The sequence below is a fragment of the Xiphophorus hellerii genome, chromosome 4 (genome assembly GCF_003331165.1).
Source record: "Xiphophorus hellerii strain 12219 chromosome 4, Xiphophorus_hellerii-4.1, whole genome shotgun sequence".
Classification (NCBI taxonomy): Eukaryota; Metazoa; Chordata; class Actinopteri; order Cyprinodontiformes; family Poeciliidae; genus Xiphophorus; species Xiphophorus hellerii.
In genome coordinates, this window is record NC_045675.1 from 13,172,628 (window position 1) to 13,193,822 (window position 21,195).

General features: G+C 35.7%; 1 protein-coding gene across 1 annotated transcript in view; it reads right to left on the reverse strand.

Moving 5' to 3' along the window:
• The window catches only part of tspan15 (tetraspanin 15), a 36,877-nt gene extending 16,071 nt beyond the window's left edge, over nucleotides 1–20,806 (reverse strand). The window contains exons 1-2 of the mRNA XM_032561141.1: nucleotides 20,587–20,806; nucleotides 7,265–7,450 (exon numbers count right to left, since the gene is read on the reverse strand). Coding sequence (XP_032417032.1) covers nucleotides 7,265–7,450; nucleotides 20,587–20,667 — 267 coding nt within the window. The 5' untranslated portion in view covers nucleotides 20,668–20,806. The remainder of the gene's footprint in view (nucleotides 1–7,264; nucleotides 7,451–20,586) is intronic.
• Between the last annotated feature and the right edge of the window lie 389 nt (nucleotides 20,807–21,195).

The window sequence follows — 21,195 nt, forward strand, 5'->3', positions numbered from 1 at the left end:
GCGCTTATTTGATTAGTAGCCCCTTCTCTTGATTTGTATCAAAGTAGAAATGATGAATTTACCTTTCATGCATTTTAAATTTCTTTTACATAAATTACACAATCAGCATCAAATCTTACTTCTCATTTTCATTCTACGTCTGGAAGAGTCCAGGTTATACTTTAGATGTTTTATGAAGTAAATCCCATTTCATCAAATGAGACAAACTTTCTCTACATCAACATTTTTGCATTGCAGAATAAGATAGGTGTGTGGATAAACAGATGTAAACTTCCATAGTTCAGTGCTTACATGTTGTAATAAACATGCTTTTATTGCAACATGTTTACAATAAAAAAAAAAAAAAAAGTCATCAGAATAGTTTAATTTTTACATCCTGTTTGTGGAAAAATATCATGATAAATTGTATTTCAAAGACTTCCAAGAAGGTTTTATCGACGTTTTTTCCGCCATATTTGATAGAGACAAAGTGTTTTTTTCTAAAGTGATCAACAATCCGCCAGATGGAGTATAAATGAAGGTAATTCAACAGCGTCACTTCTGATTAGCAAAAATTACTTCAGAAGCAGAAATTGCAAAGAGTTCCCAAATCAATCCGCGTGAACTTATAAACGTCAAAGTGAAAATGTTTACAAAATCATAAGGACCATTAAAACACTGGTTTGGTAGAGAAAAACATTGTTTTGTAAAATGAATAGACTAAATGTAGTATGTTCTAATGTGAAATATTTAGGGACTGAAAACCTGTCCAGGATATCGCTGCTTTAAAGCATCAAAATGTATTTGAGTATTTTTCACTTTAGTTATGAATAACTATCGTAATTCCTTATGGAAATTATCAATAAAAACAGTAATTTAGGTAAAAAAATGACAAAGTCAGACACTACTTTTAACATAGAGAAATAAATATATATAATAAATACAATGAATTCAGTCTCAGTTATTTATCATACCTGCCTGCCTGATCAGTTATTTATCCTTCCTGTTTTATTATTATTTTTAAAGGAATAAGAAAACACAGCAGGATGCTACACTTTGCGTATGGAAGAAACACAACTTCTCTCAAATATACCAGAGTTCATTAACAAAATGAATTTACCTTCACAGAGTTAATTTATTCAACCAACACACAACTACTAAAACTAATAAGAAAAAGGTGAAATGATCATCCTAAGCTACCATTACTGCCCAGGTACCGCATCTACTGTGGTCATATTTCGACAAATAGGCGAGATCAGCTCTGTGTCAAGAGTTGTTAGCTACTGGCTAGCAACTTGGTTTCCTCGAAGGCTAGCCTAGGGCATGCAGGAATGATAAACAGCCTGCAGGCATTGCATCTTCAGCTGCGGTCCAGGAACGGCTGAAAAGTTTGATCGGGGTTCGTACAAAGTTAGAAGCTGGCGGTGAAAGCAGATGCCTCTTGAATCTCTTCCTCAGCTCTATAAAATTAATAGGCCGATCTCCAACCTCCCATTTTCAAAGTGATGTAAAGCCCTTTGAAATGCAATACAAATAAAATTTGATTGATTGATTGATTGACAAATGGGAGGGTTAACAACGGCTATGCATGGCTAGAATAGCTCAATTTGCATCAGCATCTTTTTAGCTCTAGTTTGAGCAGCATCAGTGGTGTTCAGCTAGACTTGGTATATCTGTATTTCTCAGAACGATCTGCCACCATGTATCTCCCTCGGTGGGGGGGCTAGCCCGCATCAGAAGTGGGTGAACTGGCATAGCTTTGGGTCGAAAACTCCTGCAAACCCAGAAGCGGCCTTCATCCGCCAGCGAAGATTTGCACTTTCTTCTCTGAATGTAATCTTCACGAGTGGTGAAAGTGTTTTTCCTTTGTTCTGTTAAAGGTCCAATGACATCATAAGAGTTTCTTACTCTTCCTGTTTTAAAGTAAAAAGTTAACGCAGCATTGTTAAATCACTATTTAATCATACCTGCTTGTATTCATTTCTTCATGACTAAATATCTAACACAGTTATAGAAAATGGAAGGATGAACTACTTATCAATGTTTAAATGAAAATCTTTCTGTTCTCCGAAAGCAAGAACATATTTACAAACCACTTCTTTTCTGTCTGGATGGTCACATATCTACTGTATGTTCGTTTGAATCGTGGACGATCTAGAATCCTAAACATTGAAAGAAAATATGCTATTCTTGATTTACACCAAAATACAAACCAACATTTTATTTTGACTTAGTGTGACAGAAATTTACAAAATGATACTAGCCTTTCAAAATATTCTTGAACAAAACAAAAAATAAAGCTGAGAAGTTTGTTTTTATTCAGCTAAATAAAAACAAATTTTGTAGCTGCATGTCAAAAGTAATAGTTTGACAGCATTTGTTTCACCAAATAATCCATCTATCCATCCATCCATTTTCTAACACTCTTGTCCCTCGTGGGGTAGGGAGGGTTGCCGGTGACTATCTCCAGCTAACGTTCCAGGCGAGAGGCGGGGTTCACCCTGGACAGGTCGCCAGTCTGTCGCAGCACCAAATAATCATCAAATATAAAATTTAACAGTTTTAAGTCAGTATTTACATAAACTACTTTGATATTTTGAAAGCTTAGAGGTTTTCATTTGGTAAAACTCAGATTTATCATAAACTTTATTTGAGAATCTTTGTTTTCTCAGAGTTAAAAATACACATCTACTAGCTACATATAAGAAAATCCTGTACTGTTGCATCCTCAAGTTATTTGGGTTCCTTCAGTGATGCAATACAAACATTTCCTCTGCTTTCCTTGTGCTTATTGCTGCTCCTCTCGCTCACGTCCTTTTTTTCCTTTCACCAAACCAATCTAGACAACCGGTGGCCGGTTTTGTTTCATGGTGTTAGAAGACGCTGGCCAAATGCATGCTTGAATGAAAATGTGATGTTTTTTTTCTGTTTGTAAATTTCCCTGAGGCAGCTTTGGTTGTGAACTGTCATTATCCAAATAAAAGTGTACTGAAATGTGAAAAATACCAGCAAATCTTCATGGAAATGTCAGTTTCATATATGTGAATTGAATCTCAGGAGAAAGTGGGTCATGCAGCAGGACAATAACCTTAAGCACACAAGGCATTGTTGCAAAGAACAGCTAAGAAATAAAAAAAATAAAGTTAATGATTTGAAAAGGCCAAATCATAGTCCTGACCTTAATCCAATGAAAATGTTAAAGAGGGACCAGAAAGAAGCAGATTCTAGTAACATCCTGGAGCTGAAGTTGCTCTATGTGGAGTAATGGTCGAAAGTTCATGCAAGTCAACGTCCAAAAAATGATCCACAGATAATGGAAGGATTGTGAGGCAGTTCAGGTTAGCCAACTTACAGAAAGCCAAGGTACAAAAGAAAAATGTTCTTACACTTAAACTCTTTGAAACAATGCAAAATTTCACCTGACAGTATGTGAAAATTGTGAAAATAAATTTGTAAAATGAGCATGGACACATTTGTTGGTACCCATAAAGCAGTGTTTTTCAGACTTCTTCAGACTGGTGACCACTTAACCCATTTAACAAACACTCATGGATCACCAACTTTAAATTGCCCTGCAATAACACAAGATCTTAATACGTACAACTTTAAATGACAATATTAGTCTCTTAACTCACGTATTGTTGACTTTGGCGTAGTTTTGTAAATGTGACTGGCCATAAAAAATCATGAACACATCTATTTGAGGTGCTTTTAGTTATTTACAGGTTCTGAAAGTGTGGATTTCAAGCTTTCCAATGATGTCAAACACATGGAAATAAAAAGAGAAGTTGTGAAGGGTTGTGTGCATTCATAACATGTTGGGACTATTTGTAGTTTAATAGCACAATAAAAAAATTGACTTGACTAGCTTTGGCAGAAATTTTCTTCTGCACTATTAAATACAAAAATTATCCACCAATTTTTATCAATTTTATTTAAATAATTTATTTTAATGATTTTTAATTAAATAAAATAACAATAGCTGACATGTGAGCAGAGCATCTTAACCAAGCAAAGTCGTAAAAAATTACCTGAGACTGGAGTCCTACCTTTCACTGCACAGAGCCGTTCAAAAGAATCGAATCTCCAGTGAACGACACATCAAACTCTCATCAAGTATGACTTGACTTCCTCCAATCACATAAGTAATCCTGGCATTGTTTTCTTTCCACTGGTATCTTCAGTTTTTCTTTTGAGCGACCCGGTTTTAAGCCACTAATCCATTATCATTCTTAAACACAATCCTTTGCTAAGCTAGCTGTAGCGTCGCACTTTGAGCTGACGTCACGGTAAATGATAACGGTCGTTTACATGCAGTACCTTTAAGACCACTAGGGGGCGCCCACGGAGCACAGCTTGAGAAAGACTGACTTAAAGAGAGATCCTTCCATCATAGTAAAACTAAGCTTTTTAATCAGCAACTCCGGCTATTTAAAATGAATAAATATGACCCATGCTAGTTATGCAAAGAATATAAAGGTGAGAGCTGTCTAAAGAGTTTAAAAAGAAGATTATAGATGCCCACGTTAGTAGTAAAGGCTACAAAACCATCTCCGAGCATCTTTATCACCTTGTGACAGCAAAGAAAACGTATAAAAAGGTTAATTAGACTTCAACCAAGCACCCACAACACCACAATAGGAAATGCAGCTCTGAGTCAATCAGACAGCGTGAATGGCAGAAAAAAGAAGAGATGAGTAAACTCTTTAGAAAGCTTCACCCTGAGCTGAAGGGTACACCACTTTTTGAACAAAACAGCTGCAGCTTTTTGAACCGTAACATGAAAAAAAAACCAACCAGGATGGCTCCTGACAGAGAAAAAAAAACTTTAAAAAAACCAAACTGAGATTTGAGAAAATGCAAGTTGACAAGCCACAAAGTTTCTAGGAGAATATTCTTTGAGCTCATAGACGAAGTTTTGTTTTATTGTTGTTTTATTGCGATAAACGATAATATTGTTGTTTTGAGGCCATTTTCAAGTAATGTAATGGTAGTGGCATAAGAATACAAGAACACATTTTTAAAAATCAATAAACTTTAAATTCTAACATTTAACATTCAACACTGGACCTGGAAGACATTTTAAATGCCCAAAATAAATACAGAAAACAGAAACAACAAATAGATTGAATTTTGAAGTCTCTATAAACAAAACTGCCCTTCAAAAAACGTGTAGTTGACACAAAACACACCAAAATGAAGAATTGTGCCATCCAATAAATCATAGAAATTATTGAGCTCGCTTTAATTTATCATAGGATTAACAGATTTATTGTTTATTGTGGCAGGCCGAGTCGTGGCACAAACCGGCTTCTGATCAAACATTAAATTGGATTTGGTGAAGGATCACAAACTACAGGGTTTATCAAAAATACAGTCAACTAGGTGTTTTAAACTCTAAAGAACAAACAGCATCCCTACTGCTAATCTATTAAGTACATAGATTATAATCTTTTGCAGAGGAAGAAAGCCATTTAGTTGTTTATACCAGTCGGTGGGCATGACGGCCATGTTGCTGTTCTCCATCAGTCTCTTATTTAAATCTGTCTTTTACTGGGCAGGAATATTGTACAACATTTCTCCTTACTAAATACAACCTCCAAGAGATTTTGATATTTTTGCCAAAACCCTGAAGAAAATCTAAACTGTGAGCAAAGCAGCAAAGAGCCACTTGCTGTTCAACAATACAGGATTGTATGGACGTCCCCAACAGAGGGCAAAGCCTCCCAAACGCCTGCTGGCAAACAATTATAGCATGGTTCTGTAATTTTCTATACTGGAAATACAACCTCTTCTGTCGATGCGCCCCATGGAGAAAGAGTTTCAAATCTGAGTGAAAATTGACCACATTTATCCAAGATGGAGCATTGAGGCTGCAGCTCAGGTTTTATTTTTGGCAGCCGCAGAGCAACTTGGCAGGTTTTGAAGGCTACACAATACTCCTTAATGGGCAACTACCTAAAGAAAAGAGATTCTTCAGAGAAGCATTTGATGAAGGGAGGCTAAAAGCATGTTTAGACGATAAAGGATCTATTGAACACCAATAACCCTGATGGGAGGGTAGCACTTAGAAAACCTGTTAAATGCTGTTCATATCTTCAGGAGGCGTAGGAGCTGCGTTGTTGGTAAACCTGCAGCTTCAGTTCATTTTCAAATGTGAAATTGTTAAATATTACAGGAAAAAATAGTTAGATATTTGGTTTTTAATAAGAAACACAAGGCAGGCTAACCACAGGGAATTAATTTATTTTTAGATACATCACACTGTGGACAGTTCTGAATCTATTTGCAATTGTTAAAAGTAAATTTTAATCATGTTAATGACTGACCTAATTTAGAGGAACATAAACTGTCTGAGGAGCTCTCAGACAGTTTATGGCATGCAAATTAACAGAGATAAGATCAAATGGCCCAGTAACACAAAGCCTGCACACACAGCAGAAATGCTGCAGCTTTAATGGAGACAAAGGAAAAATGTTCTACAAGAAACTGAATTAAATGGTTCAGAAACAGGACAAACACAATTAAGACACTGCATATAAAAAATACAGTTAATCTCTATCACTGTTCACTTTAAAAAAAAAGAGAAGAAAAAGGCTATGTGTGTTTTTCAAAATAAGTAGAAAGTTAACCTAAAAGTAAATTTCAACTGTAATTTTTTATTTTATTTTTTTTACCCAGAATTTTTTACTTAATCTATTTGGGTAGAGAGGAGGGAAATAAATTCTGTTTTTTTAAAAACTAAAAACATTCATTTTGGTAAAACCCTTTATTCCTGTGCCCTTATTGGTCACCTGTGCCCTTATTGGTCACATTTGTCTTATTTAAAAGGACTCGACATCTCTTATTGAGAGCTGATCAGCTTACCGTTAACAAAATTGCTAGCAAGTAAGTAATATCTGACATTTGTGCCATTTTCTGTCGTCATTTATCGACACGCCTGCATTTAATGCTTACGAGTTATTAAGACGCATCTCATTCACTAATGTCAATTTAGCAGCAAAACTTATTTCATCGCACTGTGATTGTAGTTTGCTGACAACATGCAAGCTAATGCTAAAACACCAAGATAAATGCGGGTAGCCATGGTAACCAGAGATCACTAAAAGGATGGCCATGCTCTTTCTACAGTCGAGTTGCGTGCACATCCGCCGTGTTTGTAAACAAATAATCCCTTCACAGAGCGGGATTTTATGACGAAAAGTAACACCGTGATCACAGGACTTCTTAGTTTTTCCTTTTTAAATTTTGATATAGAAAATCCACAAACGGCTCAAATACTCACCACATTCAGAAGCTTCAGGTTATCCCTCAGTGAGCCCAAAACCCCAATGAAGGAAACGATGAACATCACAATTCCCAACAGGATGAGGATTATAGACGGGGCCAAAAACAAACCATCCAGGGTCTTAAAACGCAGTCGCTCCACCTCTGCATAGATGCCAATTGCCAGGATAAATGTGCCTATAAGCTGGAAACACAACAGATTATCAGTCAGGGTGGATTATTTTAATTTCTGAACAGATACAATTTTAGTTAGATTGTGGATTAAGGAAATTATACATTCATTCCACCATTTATTATGATAAACTTTAAAACCAAACCTTGTGAAAAACCACAGTATTGACAGGTCGCTTTTTGACTTTATACCTACAGTATTATGTTTGTCTGGATTATAATTTGAATAGAATTGCACTGAATGTAACTGGATTTGCATGAGACTGCGTTGGGAGTGAATAATATGTAACTGCATTTAATTGGATCCCTTTGTGGAGCGCGTTTAGATTCCTTCTGTTGAAATGTGGCAAATAAAAAACTGAGTTGTATTTTGTCTGCAAGGCAATTATTTCTATTATTCACACTAATGAGGAAATGTATCCATGTTTGTTAGATTTAAAGGAAAAAGTTATAATTATTCCTTATAGACTTCAATAGCAAATGTTTGCAAACATTCATATTAATACATAAACTTTTAAACTGTGAAAGACAATCCCTTCACTAAATTAACATCCAGTTTAAACAATTGCTGCAACGCCTCAGTAAAACCAACAAATGTTTGAAGGAAGGAAGGATTTATTTATATAGCGCTATTCATACATAAGCTAATCCAAAGTGATTTACAGGACATCAAAGGAAAAACAAATACCTTTAAAACTGGGCTCAGAGAGCTTAATGCGCCACACAGTAAAAAGTATTACATAAAAGAAATTTGTTAAACTATAGATATAAATATCTGTAACAATAATGACAGACATACATTTAAATCCAACTTTAGATTGAAGTATTGTTTTAAATTTATATCCTATCAAAGGATTGTAGCTCCCGAGGTGGAGCTACAATCTAATGCTTCCAACAGGCAAAACGTTTCATAGTCCAATTCTTTGAAAACCTGCTGTAAAAAAAAGAAGAAGTTTTTCTTTGTGATTTACAGCAGCCAACATTTTCTGCACATCTCAAGTTTCTGAGAGCTTTCTCCAAAGTTGAGGAGCATAGAAACTAGGACTGATCAATAACAATATATGTCGCGAAAGACACGCGAAAGATTATCAATAATAGATAATACGTCTGATAGTTGATTTCACTGGACTCTGATCCAAAACCGAACTGGGAGATGTAGAAAGACTCAACCTGTCACTGCCAGCTAAGTAAGGTTGCATCAACTCACTCGCTCACTCTTTGGTTACCTAGCAACAGCCTGTTGAGTAACATATGGTTACCTAGCAACAGCCTGTTGAGTAACACGTGGTTACCTAGCAACAGCTTGTTGAGTAACTGGCGCAGCAGCAGTTTAAGTTTCCACCACTGTGCCTCATAACTGCTTAAAAATAAAAATCTGGATGAAACAGGATTGGTTACATCACCAGTTTGGAATCAGTTCATCTATTTTAAAACAAAAAAACTGATCAATAGTTATCAATAGACTGATATGAAACACTTGTATGCAGTTTTTCAGTTATAGAAACCATCTGCCGCCTCACCTTGTTTAGAAAGGAGAATGTGTTCAGACAACAGGATGGAAGGAAAGTCTATAAATGAAAATATTTTTCCAATTTTTTTTATCAAAACATAAAAATTTTAAATTCCAAACTGTGGAACTAGAAACCCCGAGTAACAAATGAAGCAACACAGAATCAGATCCAGGCATTTGAACAATTTAAGTTCCTCAGACAGTAAAACCGTGAAGTAACACCAAAGAGAAAACACTCCTCAGCTGCTCTGTGGGGCTGCAGGTTTTCCCAGGGGGAATTGTGAGGTACATCCTAGACAGGTAATCAGTCAATCCCAGGAACATCCTGGACAAACGACCATGCACACACTTCATCATTTTCAAGATCAATTTTAAAGCAAACAGCCACAACAAGCATGTTTTCTGTTTCCATGAGCAAGAAAACCCACACAGGAAAACTCCAGCTGAGACTACAGACCTATTACCTCACACTGAGACAAAAGCCACACAACATCCCACCTGTACTGACTTTTGCTTAACTCATATGTTTGTGTATCCAAAAAGTCAACCATAGCTCCCTCAATCTGAACAAAAAGTGATTTTTATTTAAAAAGCTTTAATTTTTGATCCTCAGAGTCATTTCTGACAGCTATAATAATTCTGCCCTCACAAAACTCCAACAATTACACACCCCACTGGAAATATTCACCTTCACAGCTTGTTTTTGCCCAGGTTACTTTAGAATAATTTGACTATTTACACTGCAAATATCTGACCTGATGTGCAAACTAAAGAAAGACCTCATTTTAGCAGCAGGTAACAACATGAGAAGCCATTTTGAAATGATACACTCCTGCGGACAGGTTTAATTTTATTTTAAATAGGAAAAAAAGAGATTTATTTGTTGGTCTACAAATAAATCAACAAATCTTTTAAAAAGCTGAAAATATCTGAAACTTATAAGGTTAATGTTTAAAGTAAGTAAATAAAGTGATTAATGTTTCAAATGACAGCGCAGAGACACTTAAAGGGGCAGTATGTGTTTTCCAGGCACATTGAGTCACTTTATAGCACAATCAAGTAACTATATTAACTTCAGTTGTTATATAAATGCTATAATATATATTAAGTATGACTTAAAGGAAAATTCTCTTCCTAATTTAACAGCTTAAAATTGGGTCTCTGTCCCTTTAAAAACTCCTGCTCATTCTGAAACTCCACCTTCAGGAAATCACAACATCGGTCTTCCTTTTCACAACGTTTTTACAGGTGTTGCAATGAGAAGTAAGTGATATATTGAGCTCAACTGATTGTTTGCTAATTGCTGCTGGCTAGTCTGAAGGAGCTGAGTGTTGGAGTCGCAGGAGAGGCTGATCTGTGAGGTGGAAACTCAGAAACTGCAGCTTGGAGGAGGAGCTGTGTCTCAAAGGCGGGGCTAGATCCACCCAGGCGTTTTGCACCGCTTGACGTTTGCCATGGAGATTAAAGGATTTCCCGAACATGCCTGAAATAATCAAGGCAACGCTAGGTATGTTTTTGATGTCGGAAAAACATTATAACATGATGTAAAGCTAAAAAAAAAAAAAAAGGTTGACTTTATATGACATGCTGAAAACTGCAACAGCTCAACCGCATGTGCTTCACCTGAGTATAGAGAGAAAATCAGTTAAAAGTTTTGTTAAACGTTCTTTCATCAAAAGCCAACATAGAAAATGTTGCAACTCATTCATAAGAATCAGAGCACACACAAGGAGAGTAGATCTAGAGGACTATTTATCTTTAAAAGCATTGGTTTCGTCAAGTCATCACTCAGATGCTGAAACTGCTTTGAACACAGTAAGTTTCCCCTTTGTGTGTTCCCCCCCGCGACTCTTTAAAAATAAAAAAAAACGGTGGCAAATGGATAAACATCGTTTCTGCTTTGTGCGTTTCTTCATTTTGCTCGGTGAGTGACAGAAGAGCAGCAAATTCAGCTGACAGGAAGACAGCCGCTGACATGTGAATGCGTCCTTAACTCATGGGTTGTTTAGTGTGGGGTGTGAAAGAAATGACATTTTCTCACTTCTGGTTCTCATTCTGTGTCTAAGTGAAATAACAGACCACCTGCTGTGTTTATGTGGTCATTTCAGCAGGCAGCATGGTCCATTGTGAATTTAGAAAGCTGATATGAATGCAGGGACACAACTCAAAATGTGGGTTCGAGAGTCATAGCAGGTGAAAATGTAGATCCCGAGGGCTGCTTTACAGTCACTGTGTTACATTTTTATTCCACTGCAAAAGCAGGAAAAAATATGGCAGAGAGCTTTGATGAGGATTCAGCTGTACTAAAATGCAGAATGTGAGAACTGGAGGCCAGCAAACATTTGTTCAGAGAGCAAAGCAGGTAACACTATCAAGAATTTTAATATGAGATTTCCTGGGTGTGACTAGCGTAAAAATACCATGCTTTTACTGCGGCACTGAAGAATGTTTGTATTTAAAAAAAGAAAAGCAATTATTTTCTTACTGCAACAAAATCAACTGATTATTTTGATTTGATAATTTATTTTCTCATACTGGTGGGATGAGAAAATAAAAGTTAAACCCAAATCGCACAATTAATTCTATCTATCTTTCCATTCACAGAAAATGTACATAAACTTATAATAGACAGACAGATATCATGTCGTGACTAAGTTATAACTTGGTTGGTTCTGTGGATCCATTTTCTTTGGTTGGGTGAACAAACTCCTGTAGGCTGTTAGCATCAATTACTAGCGCATTTCTAGCATATGTACTGTATATAGCAGCCACACAGGCACACGCAGTAGACGGACAAGTACAACACTTTCATTCTACTGGCTGACAGGTTGCCAGGCAACTGTACTTTTTGGTTTTGAGAGAGCAGAAAATGATTCACAAGCGAGCAGAAAGGTTTGCAAGTGTAGATTTGTTCTGAGCAGAGACGCGCTTTGAGCGCGAGGAGAAAGGTTTGAGAAAGCACAGTGAAAATTTGAAAGAGCAGACGTTTTGAGTACAAGCATTACACGTTTTGAGAAGAAAAACATGAAGTCCTGCTTTCAAAATGAAAATGTAAGTACAGGTCTTAGAAGTTCTGAGAACCAAAGACATGTAATCCTGTTTTCAGACTGAAAATGTTTGCTCTTGGAGTATGGCAGAAAATTTCCCCCATTACAGGATGGTGACAAGCACAAGAAAATGAAGAAATGTCTTGTCCCATTTCTTCAAAAATACCCAGATATTACACAAAACACCACAATAAACACTTTGCAGAAAGGTATATCAGCCAGCTGACTAGCAGTGCACAGCAACAGGTAGGAGGGAAATCATTAGTTTTCCCTCGTCAATCAGGAACTTTATCTTAATAAAAAGACTTTCTAAAAGAACATTTTAGCGGTTCTAAACAAGTAACTTTTTAAAATCTTGGTCTACCTACCAATGCTTAAAGCTGCAATATGTAATGTTTATTAAGAAATATATTTTATATCAATATATTAAAACTGTTGTGACATAAAAGTATGGTAGGAGGCATATCTGTAAAAAAAAGAACAAAGAAATATTTCCTCTGCCTTCTCTCAGTGCTTCATACCAAACTGTCAAGACAGTTTTAACAAATATGTAAAAACAAAAAAAGAAAAAACAAGTTACATAGTGAATAACTATGTTGGTTTTTGGCAAAGTAAAGAATCTGGCAAATTTGTTTAGATTGCAATTTTTTTTATATTTTCTGGCATTTATTTTCCCTATTGGTTTCTGTTTTTATTAATATTTTAAAAGAAATGCTGGAGAGAATGAAGGAAAACAAGTGTAGAAGAAAAAACAAACATGTTTTTCCACACATGTAGATGTCAGAGATTCAAAAGCAAAAACTATTTTACCTGTTTTTCTTTACCTGTCCCAACTCGCCATGTGTTGTAGGGTCAGACTGATTTAATCCGTCTTACGAGGGAGAAAAGAAAACCCTTAAGAGCATTTAAAACCTACTGTAAACATTAACAACACAAAGTCTCTGTCTGGAAGGAATTCAAATTCTGAATCAATACAAACATTTTGGCAAAAAACATTGAAGAGGAAAGCTGCACAGCATAACCTAAGTTCAAATATTCTTCATAATCTTATCAAACTACAAACAAAAAGAGGTGGAAGCATATTCTGCCTCAGCTTTTACCATGGAGGAGCAAACTACAGTAACACAGGCAGGCCTCTGTTTATCTGTGTGCACTTAAAGCTGCGGATGACTGATATAAAGGAAGCAGGCCGAGGTTTTGCTGCCAGACCGCTAAAATATCTCCGCGGTTCGTTTCTGAAAGCATTTAGCAAAACTTGAAACTCAGAAACAGTTCAGAGAACAGAGGAGAAAATGTATTTAAACAAGAAATACTGTCCGACTGAGGAATACCAGAGTCCTTCACCGATAGGAGCTGGATACGTGTGGGACGGACTCAAAATGAACAGATTCATCAAGTCAGTCTGTTTTATTAAATAGTTTTTAATTCAGCTGACATTGAGCACATCAGCTCCATCCTTAAAAGTAATTCAAAGCTTTCAAATCCAAATTAGTTTCCTGTATATTTACAGTATTCTCCTAAAATCTACAGCAGAACATGTGAAACAGGAGAGAAAAGGATTATATTACAAAATATTTACGTTTACATCATCGTCATGATACTCAATGACACACTTCTATCAGCACAAACCTTTGCATAAGCAGCAAACCTAACTTCTTGCAGGAGTATTGTAATAAACTATTAATATGTATAGTTTTTCACTTAAAATCAAAAATATTGTAAATTAGATTCAGACACCAATGCATAAATTATCTATGCACATTCCAACTTCCTCATCTGTGCTACCGATTCCTAGTTCCCTTTATTTTTGTTTGGCTATAGTCATAAATAAAAATAAATATAGCAGTTGTTCTGAATAGAAGTATTTCTGTTGAATGACAGTCTAATTTAACTGGTATTTAAATATACCGACCGAACGTTTTAGGATCTGCCTTCTGCAGATTTTAAACATATTTTTTGACAGAATTAATGAAAATGTCTAAAATAAAGTGAGATAAGCAGGTTGATATGTGGGTGAGACTTTTGAATTTTTTTCCTTCCTGTGTTTTTTTTTAGTTTCAGCTATTGATACAAGAAAATCTTGGCCAGTGTTGTTTTAATTGATGGCCTAAAAGTAATGAAATTCCAAATCATAAATTATCTCTGCACACTCCAACTTTCTTATCTGTGCTATTGCTACCCAGCTCTGCAATTGTGTAGTCAGACGCGTATAATTTAAAAGAAAAAAAAACTAGAAGGTGTTTTCAGTAAAAGTATTTCTACGTATAATTGACTGTCAGTCTAATATAACGGAAAACTGAACTTGTAAAGACCAACTGGTGTTAAATTGTGTTTTTCATTATGTTAGTCTGTCAGATGGTGATTGGCTGCTTCAGGATCTCCCTCCTGCAGACCTTCAACGTATTTTTTCTTCGTTAAAAGCTAATTAAGATGTCTAAAATAAAGCCTCACAGGCAGAGTGATGTGTATTTTAAAAAGTAATCCTTGCCATATCCATTTTTTGTTCCCTGTATTGATGCAATAAAAACTTGGCTGATGCTTTTATAGTCAATAATCAAAATCTGGTAAGCTCAATGGGATTTTAAAATTTAGAGCACTGACTTGTGTTATTATTGTCTGCACAGAGTTATAGCTTAATTTTATTTAAATCATGTCCTAAATATGTCTTTGTGATTCGCAATAGTCTGTGTGCAATTATAATGTTAAGCATTTTATTCTAAAACCTGCTGAATGTCACCATGATATTAAACCATATACTGGTTTCAGGAGTTTGTACAAAGTGTAGCTGGATGAGGTGCAGCTTCTGTGAAATCATCGTCAGACCTTTTACATATAAAACTCGTTTTCTTCCTAGAACTGGCAGGTTGTTACAGTCAAAAGAAGCAGGACTTTCTGCCTTTTCTTCTTAAACTGAAATAGCTGCTTTATTGGTTGTTTTTAATCTAACAGAGTGAATCTGATATATTAGATATATTCTGCAGTCACAGCTCAATATTGAAATATTATTTTGAGATTAAATTCATTTTGGAGGAAAAGATTGAAACAGTTCAAACACCAAAAATACCTTAATGTGTGTTAAGAGAATATAACGTCCATAGTTGTAATAGGTCTGCTCTTGGGAGTTCAGCCAATCAGCAACAAGGAAAATAAACGGCGCTCCTGCATTGGCTGCTTGCAAATACATCTCAAGTAGCTTTGCGGCGAGATATTTAGGTTTTCTAAAGAACATTTTCTTTGAAATACTTTATGTGTGCTCTTCAAAAGGAGAAAAATAGGTACATTTTCCACAAATAATTTGGAGTTAGAAAAATCTGAGAATATCGACGTGAATAGTCAGGGATCCACTGTAATTCTATTTAAAAAAAAATTAACCCATATATTAAACATCATCATCATCATGTCTTTATTCCAGACACACAAAGGTCCATAGTAAAGAGATAAAAACAAAATAAGTACAAAAAACAATACAAGATAAAAATAAACATGACGCATAATCATGTCACAAATAAATGGTGACGCCACAACCTGAGGAAAACCTCACTGTACTCGGTGCAGGGTTTACTAAAATTGCAATTATGTTATTGCATGACACAGATATTCTTCACATGGATTTGTACATAAGATTCCTGAGCAGAGCAGCACAGGAGGGTACAGCATCATGTACAAACATAAGGTTAGCACTAATCCATCCAGGCACTGAGTAGAACCCTCATGTAGACCATGCAAAGCTTCTGCAGGCCGCTTTTTTTGTATCGTCGCCACAGATGGGCAGTGTACAGTGGAGCACAAAAAGCTTTAAAAAGAGCTCTCTACAGAGGATGAACACAAACTGAATTTTCTGATCAGAATATTAGCTTGTGCTATAGATGTTATGTTCATCAGACAGGTCTTCATTTATGCAATGTCCCAAATATTTACCTTTGCTACATATGTTGAGAATAGTATATGACTTGAACAAACAAATACACTATATAAATTAAATTTATTTCAAGTACTTAAATTATTTTGGTGGTTATGCATTACAACCAATAAAAAAACCCAATTCAGTTTCTCAGAAAACAAAAAATAGTACATCCAGCCATCACAATTGAGTTTGAATATTTAGTCACCAAACTATTTTAGACTAAAATACTAAAAGCGTATTTGGTTTTTTAAACAGTACTGCAAATGAGGTTTCCATATTAAAATATTGCTAGTTAATTAAGAGACTGAGATTGTTAATCCATAAAATTCTTCAATTCTTGAGAGAATTTACTGTTTAATCTGACAATTTTTTATAAATAAGACTAATTTGTTGTTTAAACAAATTTCAATATTTGTTTAAACAACAAATATTTTAATTTGTTTAATCCACATATTGATAATTATCACAACCATTTGACACAGAAAATATTTTGATAATGTCCACATCGCCTATGTTGGCCTGTTTGCATTGTTGAGTCTGTTTACAAAAAAATATTTTGCCTTATATAATAATTTAATTTTCTGAAAAGCCAAGATCCACCCACTCGTCATTTATATCTGCAGTCCCGCACGTACAGCCATGAATGCACACGGCCGTACCTGAGGTTCTTAAGGTACATTACCGTGCATGTTCTAGATGGTTCCTGATTCAGATGATTGCAGTTCAGTAATAACCAGCTGGTTAAGTTTTTCCTGGACTGCAGGTGTGAAGAATCTATACAAAATGTTCTAATAGTTGAACTGCTGCAGCATGAACGATGTGGACATTTTAAAAAGTGAGGGTGAAGAAAGACCTAAAAAAGCCCATCAACAAAGTTTAACACTGGAAACATGCATCAACAATTAACAAAAATAATAGAGCAGATTTTGCCTCAACAGTCCCACTAAACTCTTAGCAGTTTGAACGGATTTTATACAATATTTACAAAATAGTTGGTCAAATCCTCTCCTACTGATTTACCCAAAATCTGAAGGAAACTTGTGGTTTTCTCATCCACTTAATGACTAGTTTTAGCTCCTATTTAAAAAGCTCCATTGTCTTTTTGTTACTTAAATCATTGACCAGAGCATGCAGGACATTACTCATGTTTCAGACAATTGTTGCGTCACTGTAAGGAACCGTTACTGGCTTGTTTACATCCTTGGCACTTCCTGTTCAACAACACAGACAATGAGAATGTAAGCAGGCCAGTCACGTCTGTATCAATTAACAAATTTAAATCTCTGAACGTTTAAGCAACACAGATTTCCCTCCAAACTGCTTTCTCTGTGCTATTTGCATTTGGTTACTACTTCAATATTTGCAATAATCAACAAAGCTTGCAGAAAGCCAGTACAGAGTACAACGTTCACTATGAGAAGGAAAAGCTGAGCTCGCATCTAATCAATAAATCACTGAGTGGATTTTGAGTGTCTACGTTTTCTTGAGAAAACAATAAGTCCAAAACTGCTTGTAATTTTTTCAGATTAACTACATTCTTCTCAGGCCCAGAATAGAAAATTACTTTATTATAAAAGAGTTGCAACCTGCGGAAGCAAAATAAACGCAGCTGAATTACTTTCCTCTCCTCCCACCGTCAGCGCAGCATTCAGTCCCTATAATAAATCGGCTGCTGCTTCCTCTGTGCCATCTCTGTCCTCTGCTTGTTTATGCCAAAACGATTTGGAAACAGATAAGTGATTTTTAACTGGAGTGTCAGTCTGCCTATACACTGTTATTCCTTCTATTAGGCAGCCCAGCTGCAGCGCTGCCTATGTTAGGGAAAAGACAGACTATCAGAGGATGAATGCAACATATCAGCATTTTGCTCCAGTTGAATTGAGACATGGGAGGTCCTACATGGTGCAAATAAAATATAAAAATCTAAAGAATATGTCTCTTTAAATTTAAATGATCCTTATAAGAATATCCTAAGCTCAAGGTTTCCCTAAGAAAACTTGCTAAGCCTGGTGGTTGGGTGCCCAGTTCAGTCCTTCATCCAGCAGCCCGTCGTATTTTTGAGTTTAAAATCTTTTGACAGGAAATTTAAAAATATCACTTGACAATTATGTGTTATTGAAAGATTGGTTAATATCTGACACCAACTATAAAGTCTTAAAAAAACTTAAATAAATAAGCAATGCTAAGCCTGGTGGGGCACAAGTAAAAACTGGTGGCCCGCCAGGCTTATAGTACACTGGGGAAAACCTGCTGAGCTGGCATTTTCTAACAAATATAGATAAACTGATTTTTCCAGTAGCAAAACATTGAATTGAGTTCTTTGTTTAAAGAATAAACGATTCAGATGACTTTGAAATGTTGTAAGTGCATCATTAAAATGCAAATATGTTTGAACCTGGGATAAAAATGTGTTTCACATGCAGGATAATGTAGAAATGGAAATATATCATGGACATAATGTCTTTATATGGTGACATGTCAGCATTTTGTTTGAAGAATATAAGATCCTCCACAAAGATTTCTTAAAAGTAGAAATGGTCAAGATTTATATCCCTTCATAAGGAAGTTTTGGTTTTCATTCATCATTGAAAGAACAACTAAAATTAAATGTTTTAAGGATATTAACTGAAATCATCTTTGCAATGCTTTCTGTTTTCTCTTGTATTCGAAAATTACTTAAAATAATACATAAATCAAATAAACTGCAACACAGTTTCCTCCCCTTAATCTACAATCCAGTCCAGTGGATTAGTCTCACGTTTCATGAGCCACTGAGATTATAAACAAAACAACAAAAAAAAAAAATCCATTAAAATCAGAATCAGCTCAGATCTTGGGAGTAAAGCAGAAATTGGTAACAGCTATGACAAGTCTGTTCCCTCCATCTCTCTAGGTAAGCAGGGTTTCCTTCAGTGTATTATAAGCCTGGTGGGCCACCAGGCTTTACTTGTGCCCCCACCAGGCTTAGCATTGATCATTTATCTTTTTTTTAATTATTGCCTTTTTTAAATACGTTTTAATGCCTAAATAGTTGGTATTTAGGCATTAGTCTTCCAGTCTTCCAAAAACACATAACGATCAAGTAATATTTTCAAACTTCCTGTCAACTTTAAACATTTTTTAACTCCAAAACATGGCGGCCGGCAGGATGAATGACTGCCCTAGTGTCCCGAGTCTGTTAGCTGTAATTATAATCTTTCTGGGCGATCATGAGGCGATGTGGGAGTTTTCCTTTTAAATGTAGAGGAACCCTGACTACTGAAATGGGAAATATTAAAAAAATGCAGACAAATGAGGTTGATCATGAAATAATCTAGTTACTTTGTGTGGATCTTTGCTTTTAATTGCCTGTCACTTAGCTGCTGTTGCACAGAAATTTTTCATATTGATTCTATTGATTTATTTCAGAAAGCATTGGGTTTTTTTCTTGCCACTAAAAAAAAACCTCGCTCTCTCTGGTGAATCAGTGAGAAAAAAATGTGCACCACAAATGATTCAAGTGAATATACATCTACGGAAAAAATTAAGAGTCCACTGAACCCCATTCAAAATCTCCTGGTTATTCGGACAAATACTGATCTCTGAACTCTTCCTGAGTTAAAACATTAATATTGTTGTTTCTAAACGAATATCAACTTGTTTTCTTTGCATTATTTGAGGTCTGAAAGCTCTGCATCTTTTTTGTTATGTTGACCATTTCTCAATGTCTGCAAATAAATACAAAATTTTTGCTTGGAATTTCAGAGACACATTGTCAGTAGTTCATAGAATAAAAGAACAATGTTCATTTAATCAAACATACCTAGAAAATGTAAAATCAGAGAAACTGATCATTTTAAGGGGTCTATTAATTTTTCCCAGCTGTATATATTCTGACATTGCTTTATAACAGAATTTTGGGTTTTCCATAATAATTAAAATATATAAATGCCCACTTGACATATAATTTGACTTGACTCTGAGTGTAATAAATCAGTCAAATTAATATATTTGTAACTTACAGGAACTTGAACTTGAAACAGATTGTGTGTTTCCCACACACTCCTGACCACACAGACATGTGCCTTGAGTCTTGTACTGCTTGTGGTCATAGCTCTGACACAGCATTTTCACAAAATAGTCTTCAAATCTTATTCAACATAAATACAGATCAACATAAGCAGTCATAAGTATGTGGATTAGCTAATTTGAGGCAGGTAATTTACTCCAAATTAGAGGAAATCTTTATAGAAACTGAGATTTGGTGCTTTGAAGCAAATTATTTGTTTACAAAATGAGTGACTTGATCATGCGCTAATCCGAGTGACACATACAAACATACTTTCAAGATCTCCTGATTGTTTTTTTATTTATTTTATTGCCTCTGTATTTCTCAAGAACAGCCGCTTTTTGGAGTAAAGGTGAGCAGAGGAGGGCGTGGCCAAGAGATAAGAAGCGCAAACTCTTATGTGAGAGACATCGTTACTCCACAGGTTTTAAACAAACAAACAAAAAAATAATAATAATCTGAGCTACAGTCATAAATCACTGTATATCGGAAACTGGAGTAGAACTAAACGAAACGAAATGAAAACAACTTATATTCTCAAACACCGGCAGACATAAACAAGCTCCGTGTCACCGAGTCTCCCCTCCAGCCAGCCTGTCGGACTCAAACAGAAAAACTCGCCATTTACAGCAACACTCACCCAAAACACGCAGGCGTAGGAGAACAAGATGAACTTCACGACCGTGTAGCCAAATCTTTGAGGGCTGCAGCTTCCAGGCATCGTTTCTGACGGAGGAGCGAAAGACTCAACGGCCGCCGCGTCCCGCTGTGTTGACAACAACTCACTTCCGGGTTGACATCGCTGCCACACCTGCACGCGCTGCTGCTGAACGGTTGGATAAACGCCCTGAAATACAGGTGCAATTCAGTCCGCTACAATACGAGAGAGCGGATTTATTTCACTGAATCCGCTGGAGAGGTCGGTGCTTACTAAAAACAAAGTTCACGCTCTCAAATAAAATCACTGCAAAAACACGAAAGTAGATGCAGGAGCTTGTTTTACTGGTTCAACTGGCAGATTATTTCACTTTTATTATTGGAAAAATGTCTTGTTATATGTGAAATAATCTGACAATACAACTAATACATTTTCATCAATATTAGGGAATAATTGACTTAAAACAAGCTCATATCTTCATGAAGAGTTACTTGTTTTGTCTTATCTCAAGTACTAACTGCACCAGAAACTAGACAAAAATACTTTGTAAGATTTTGTGTTTTTCAATGTTCTGTACATAATTCAGATTTT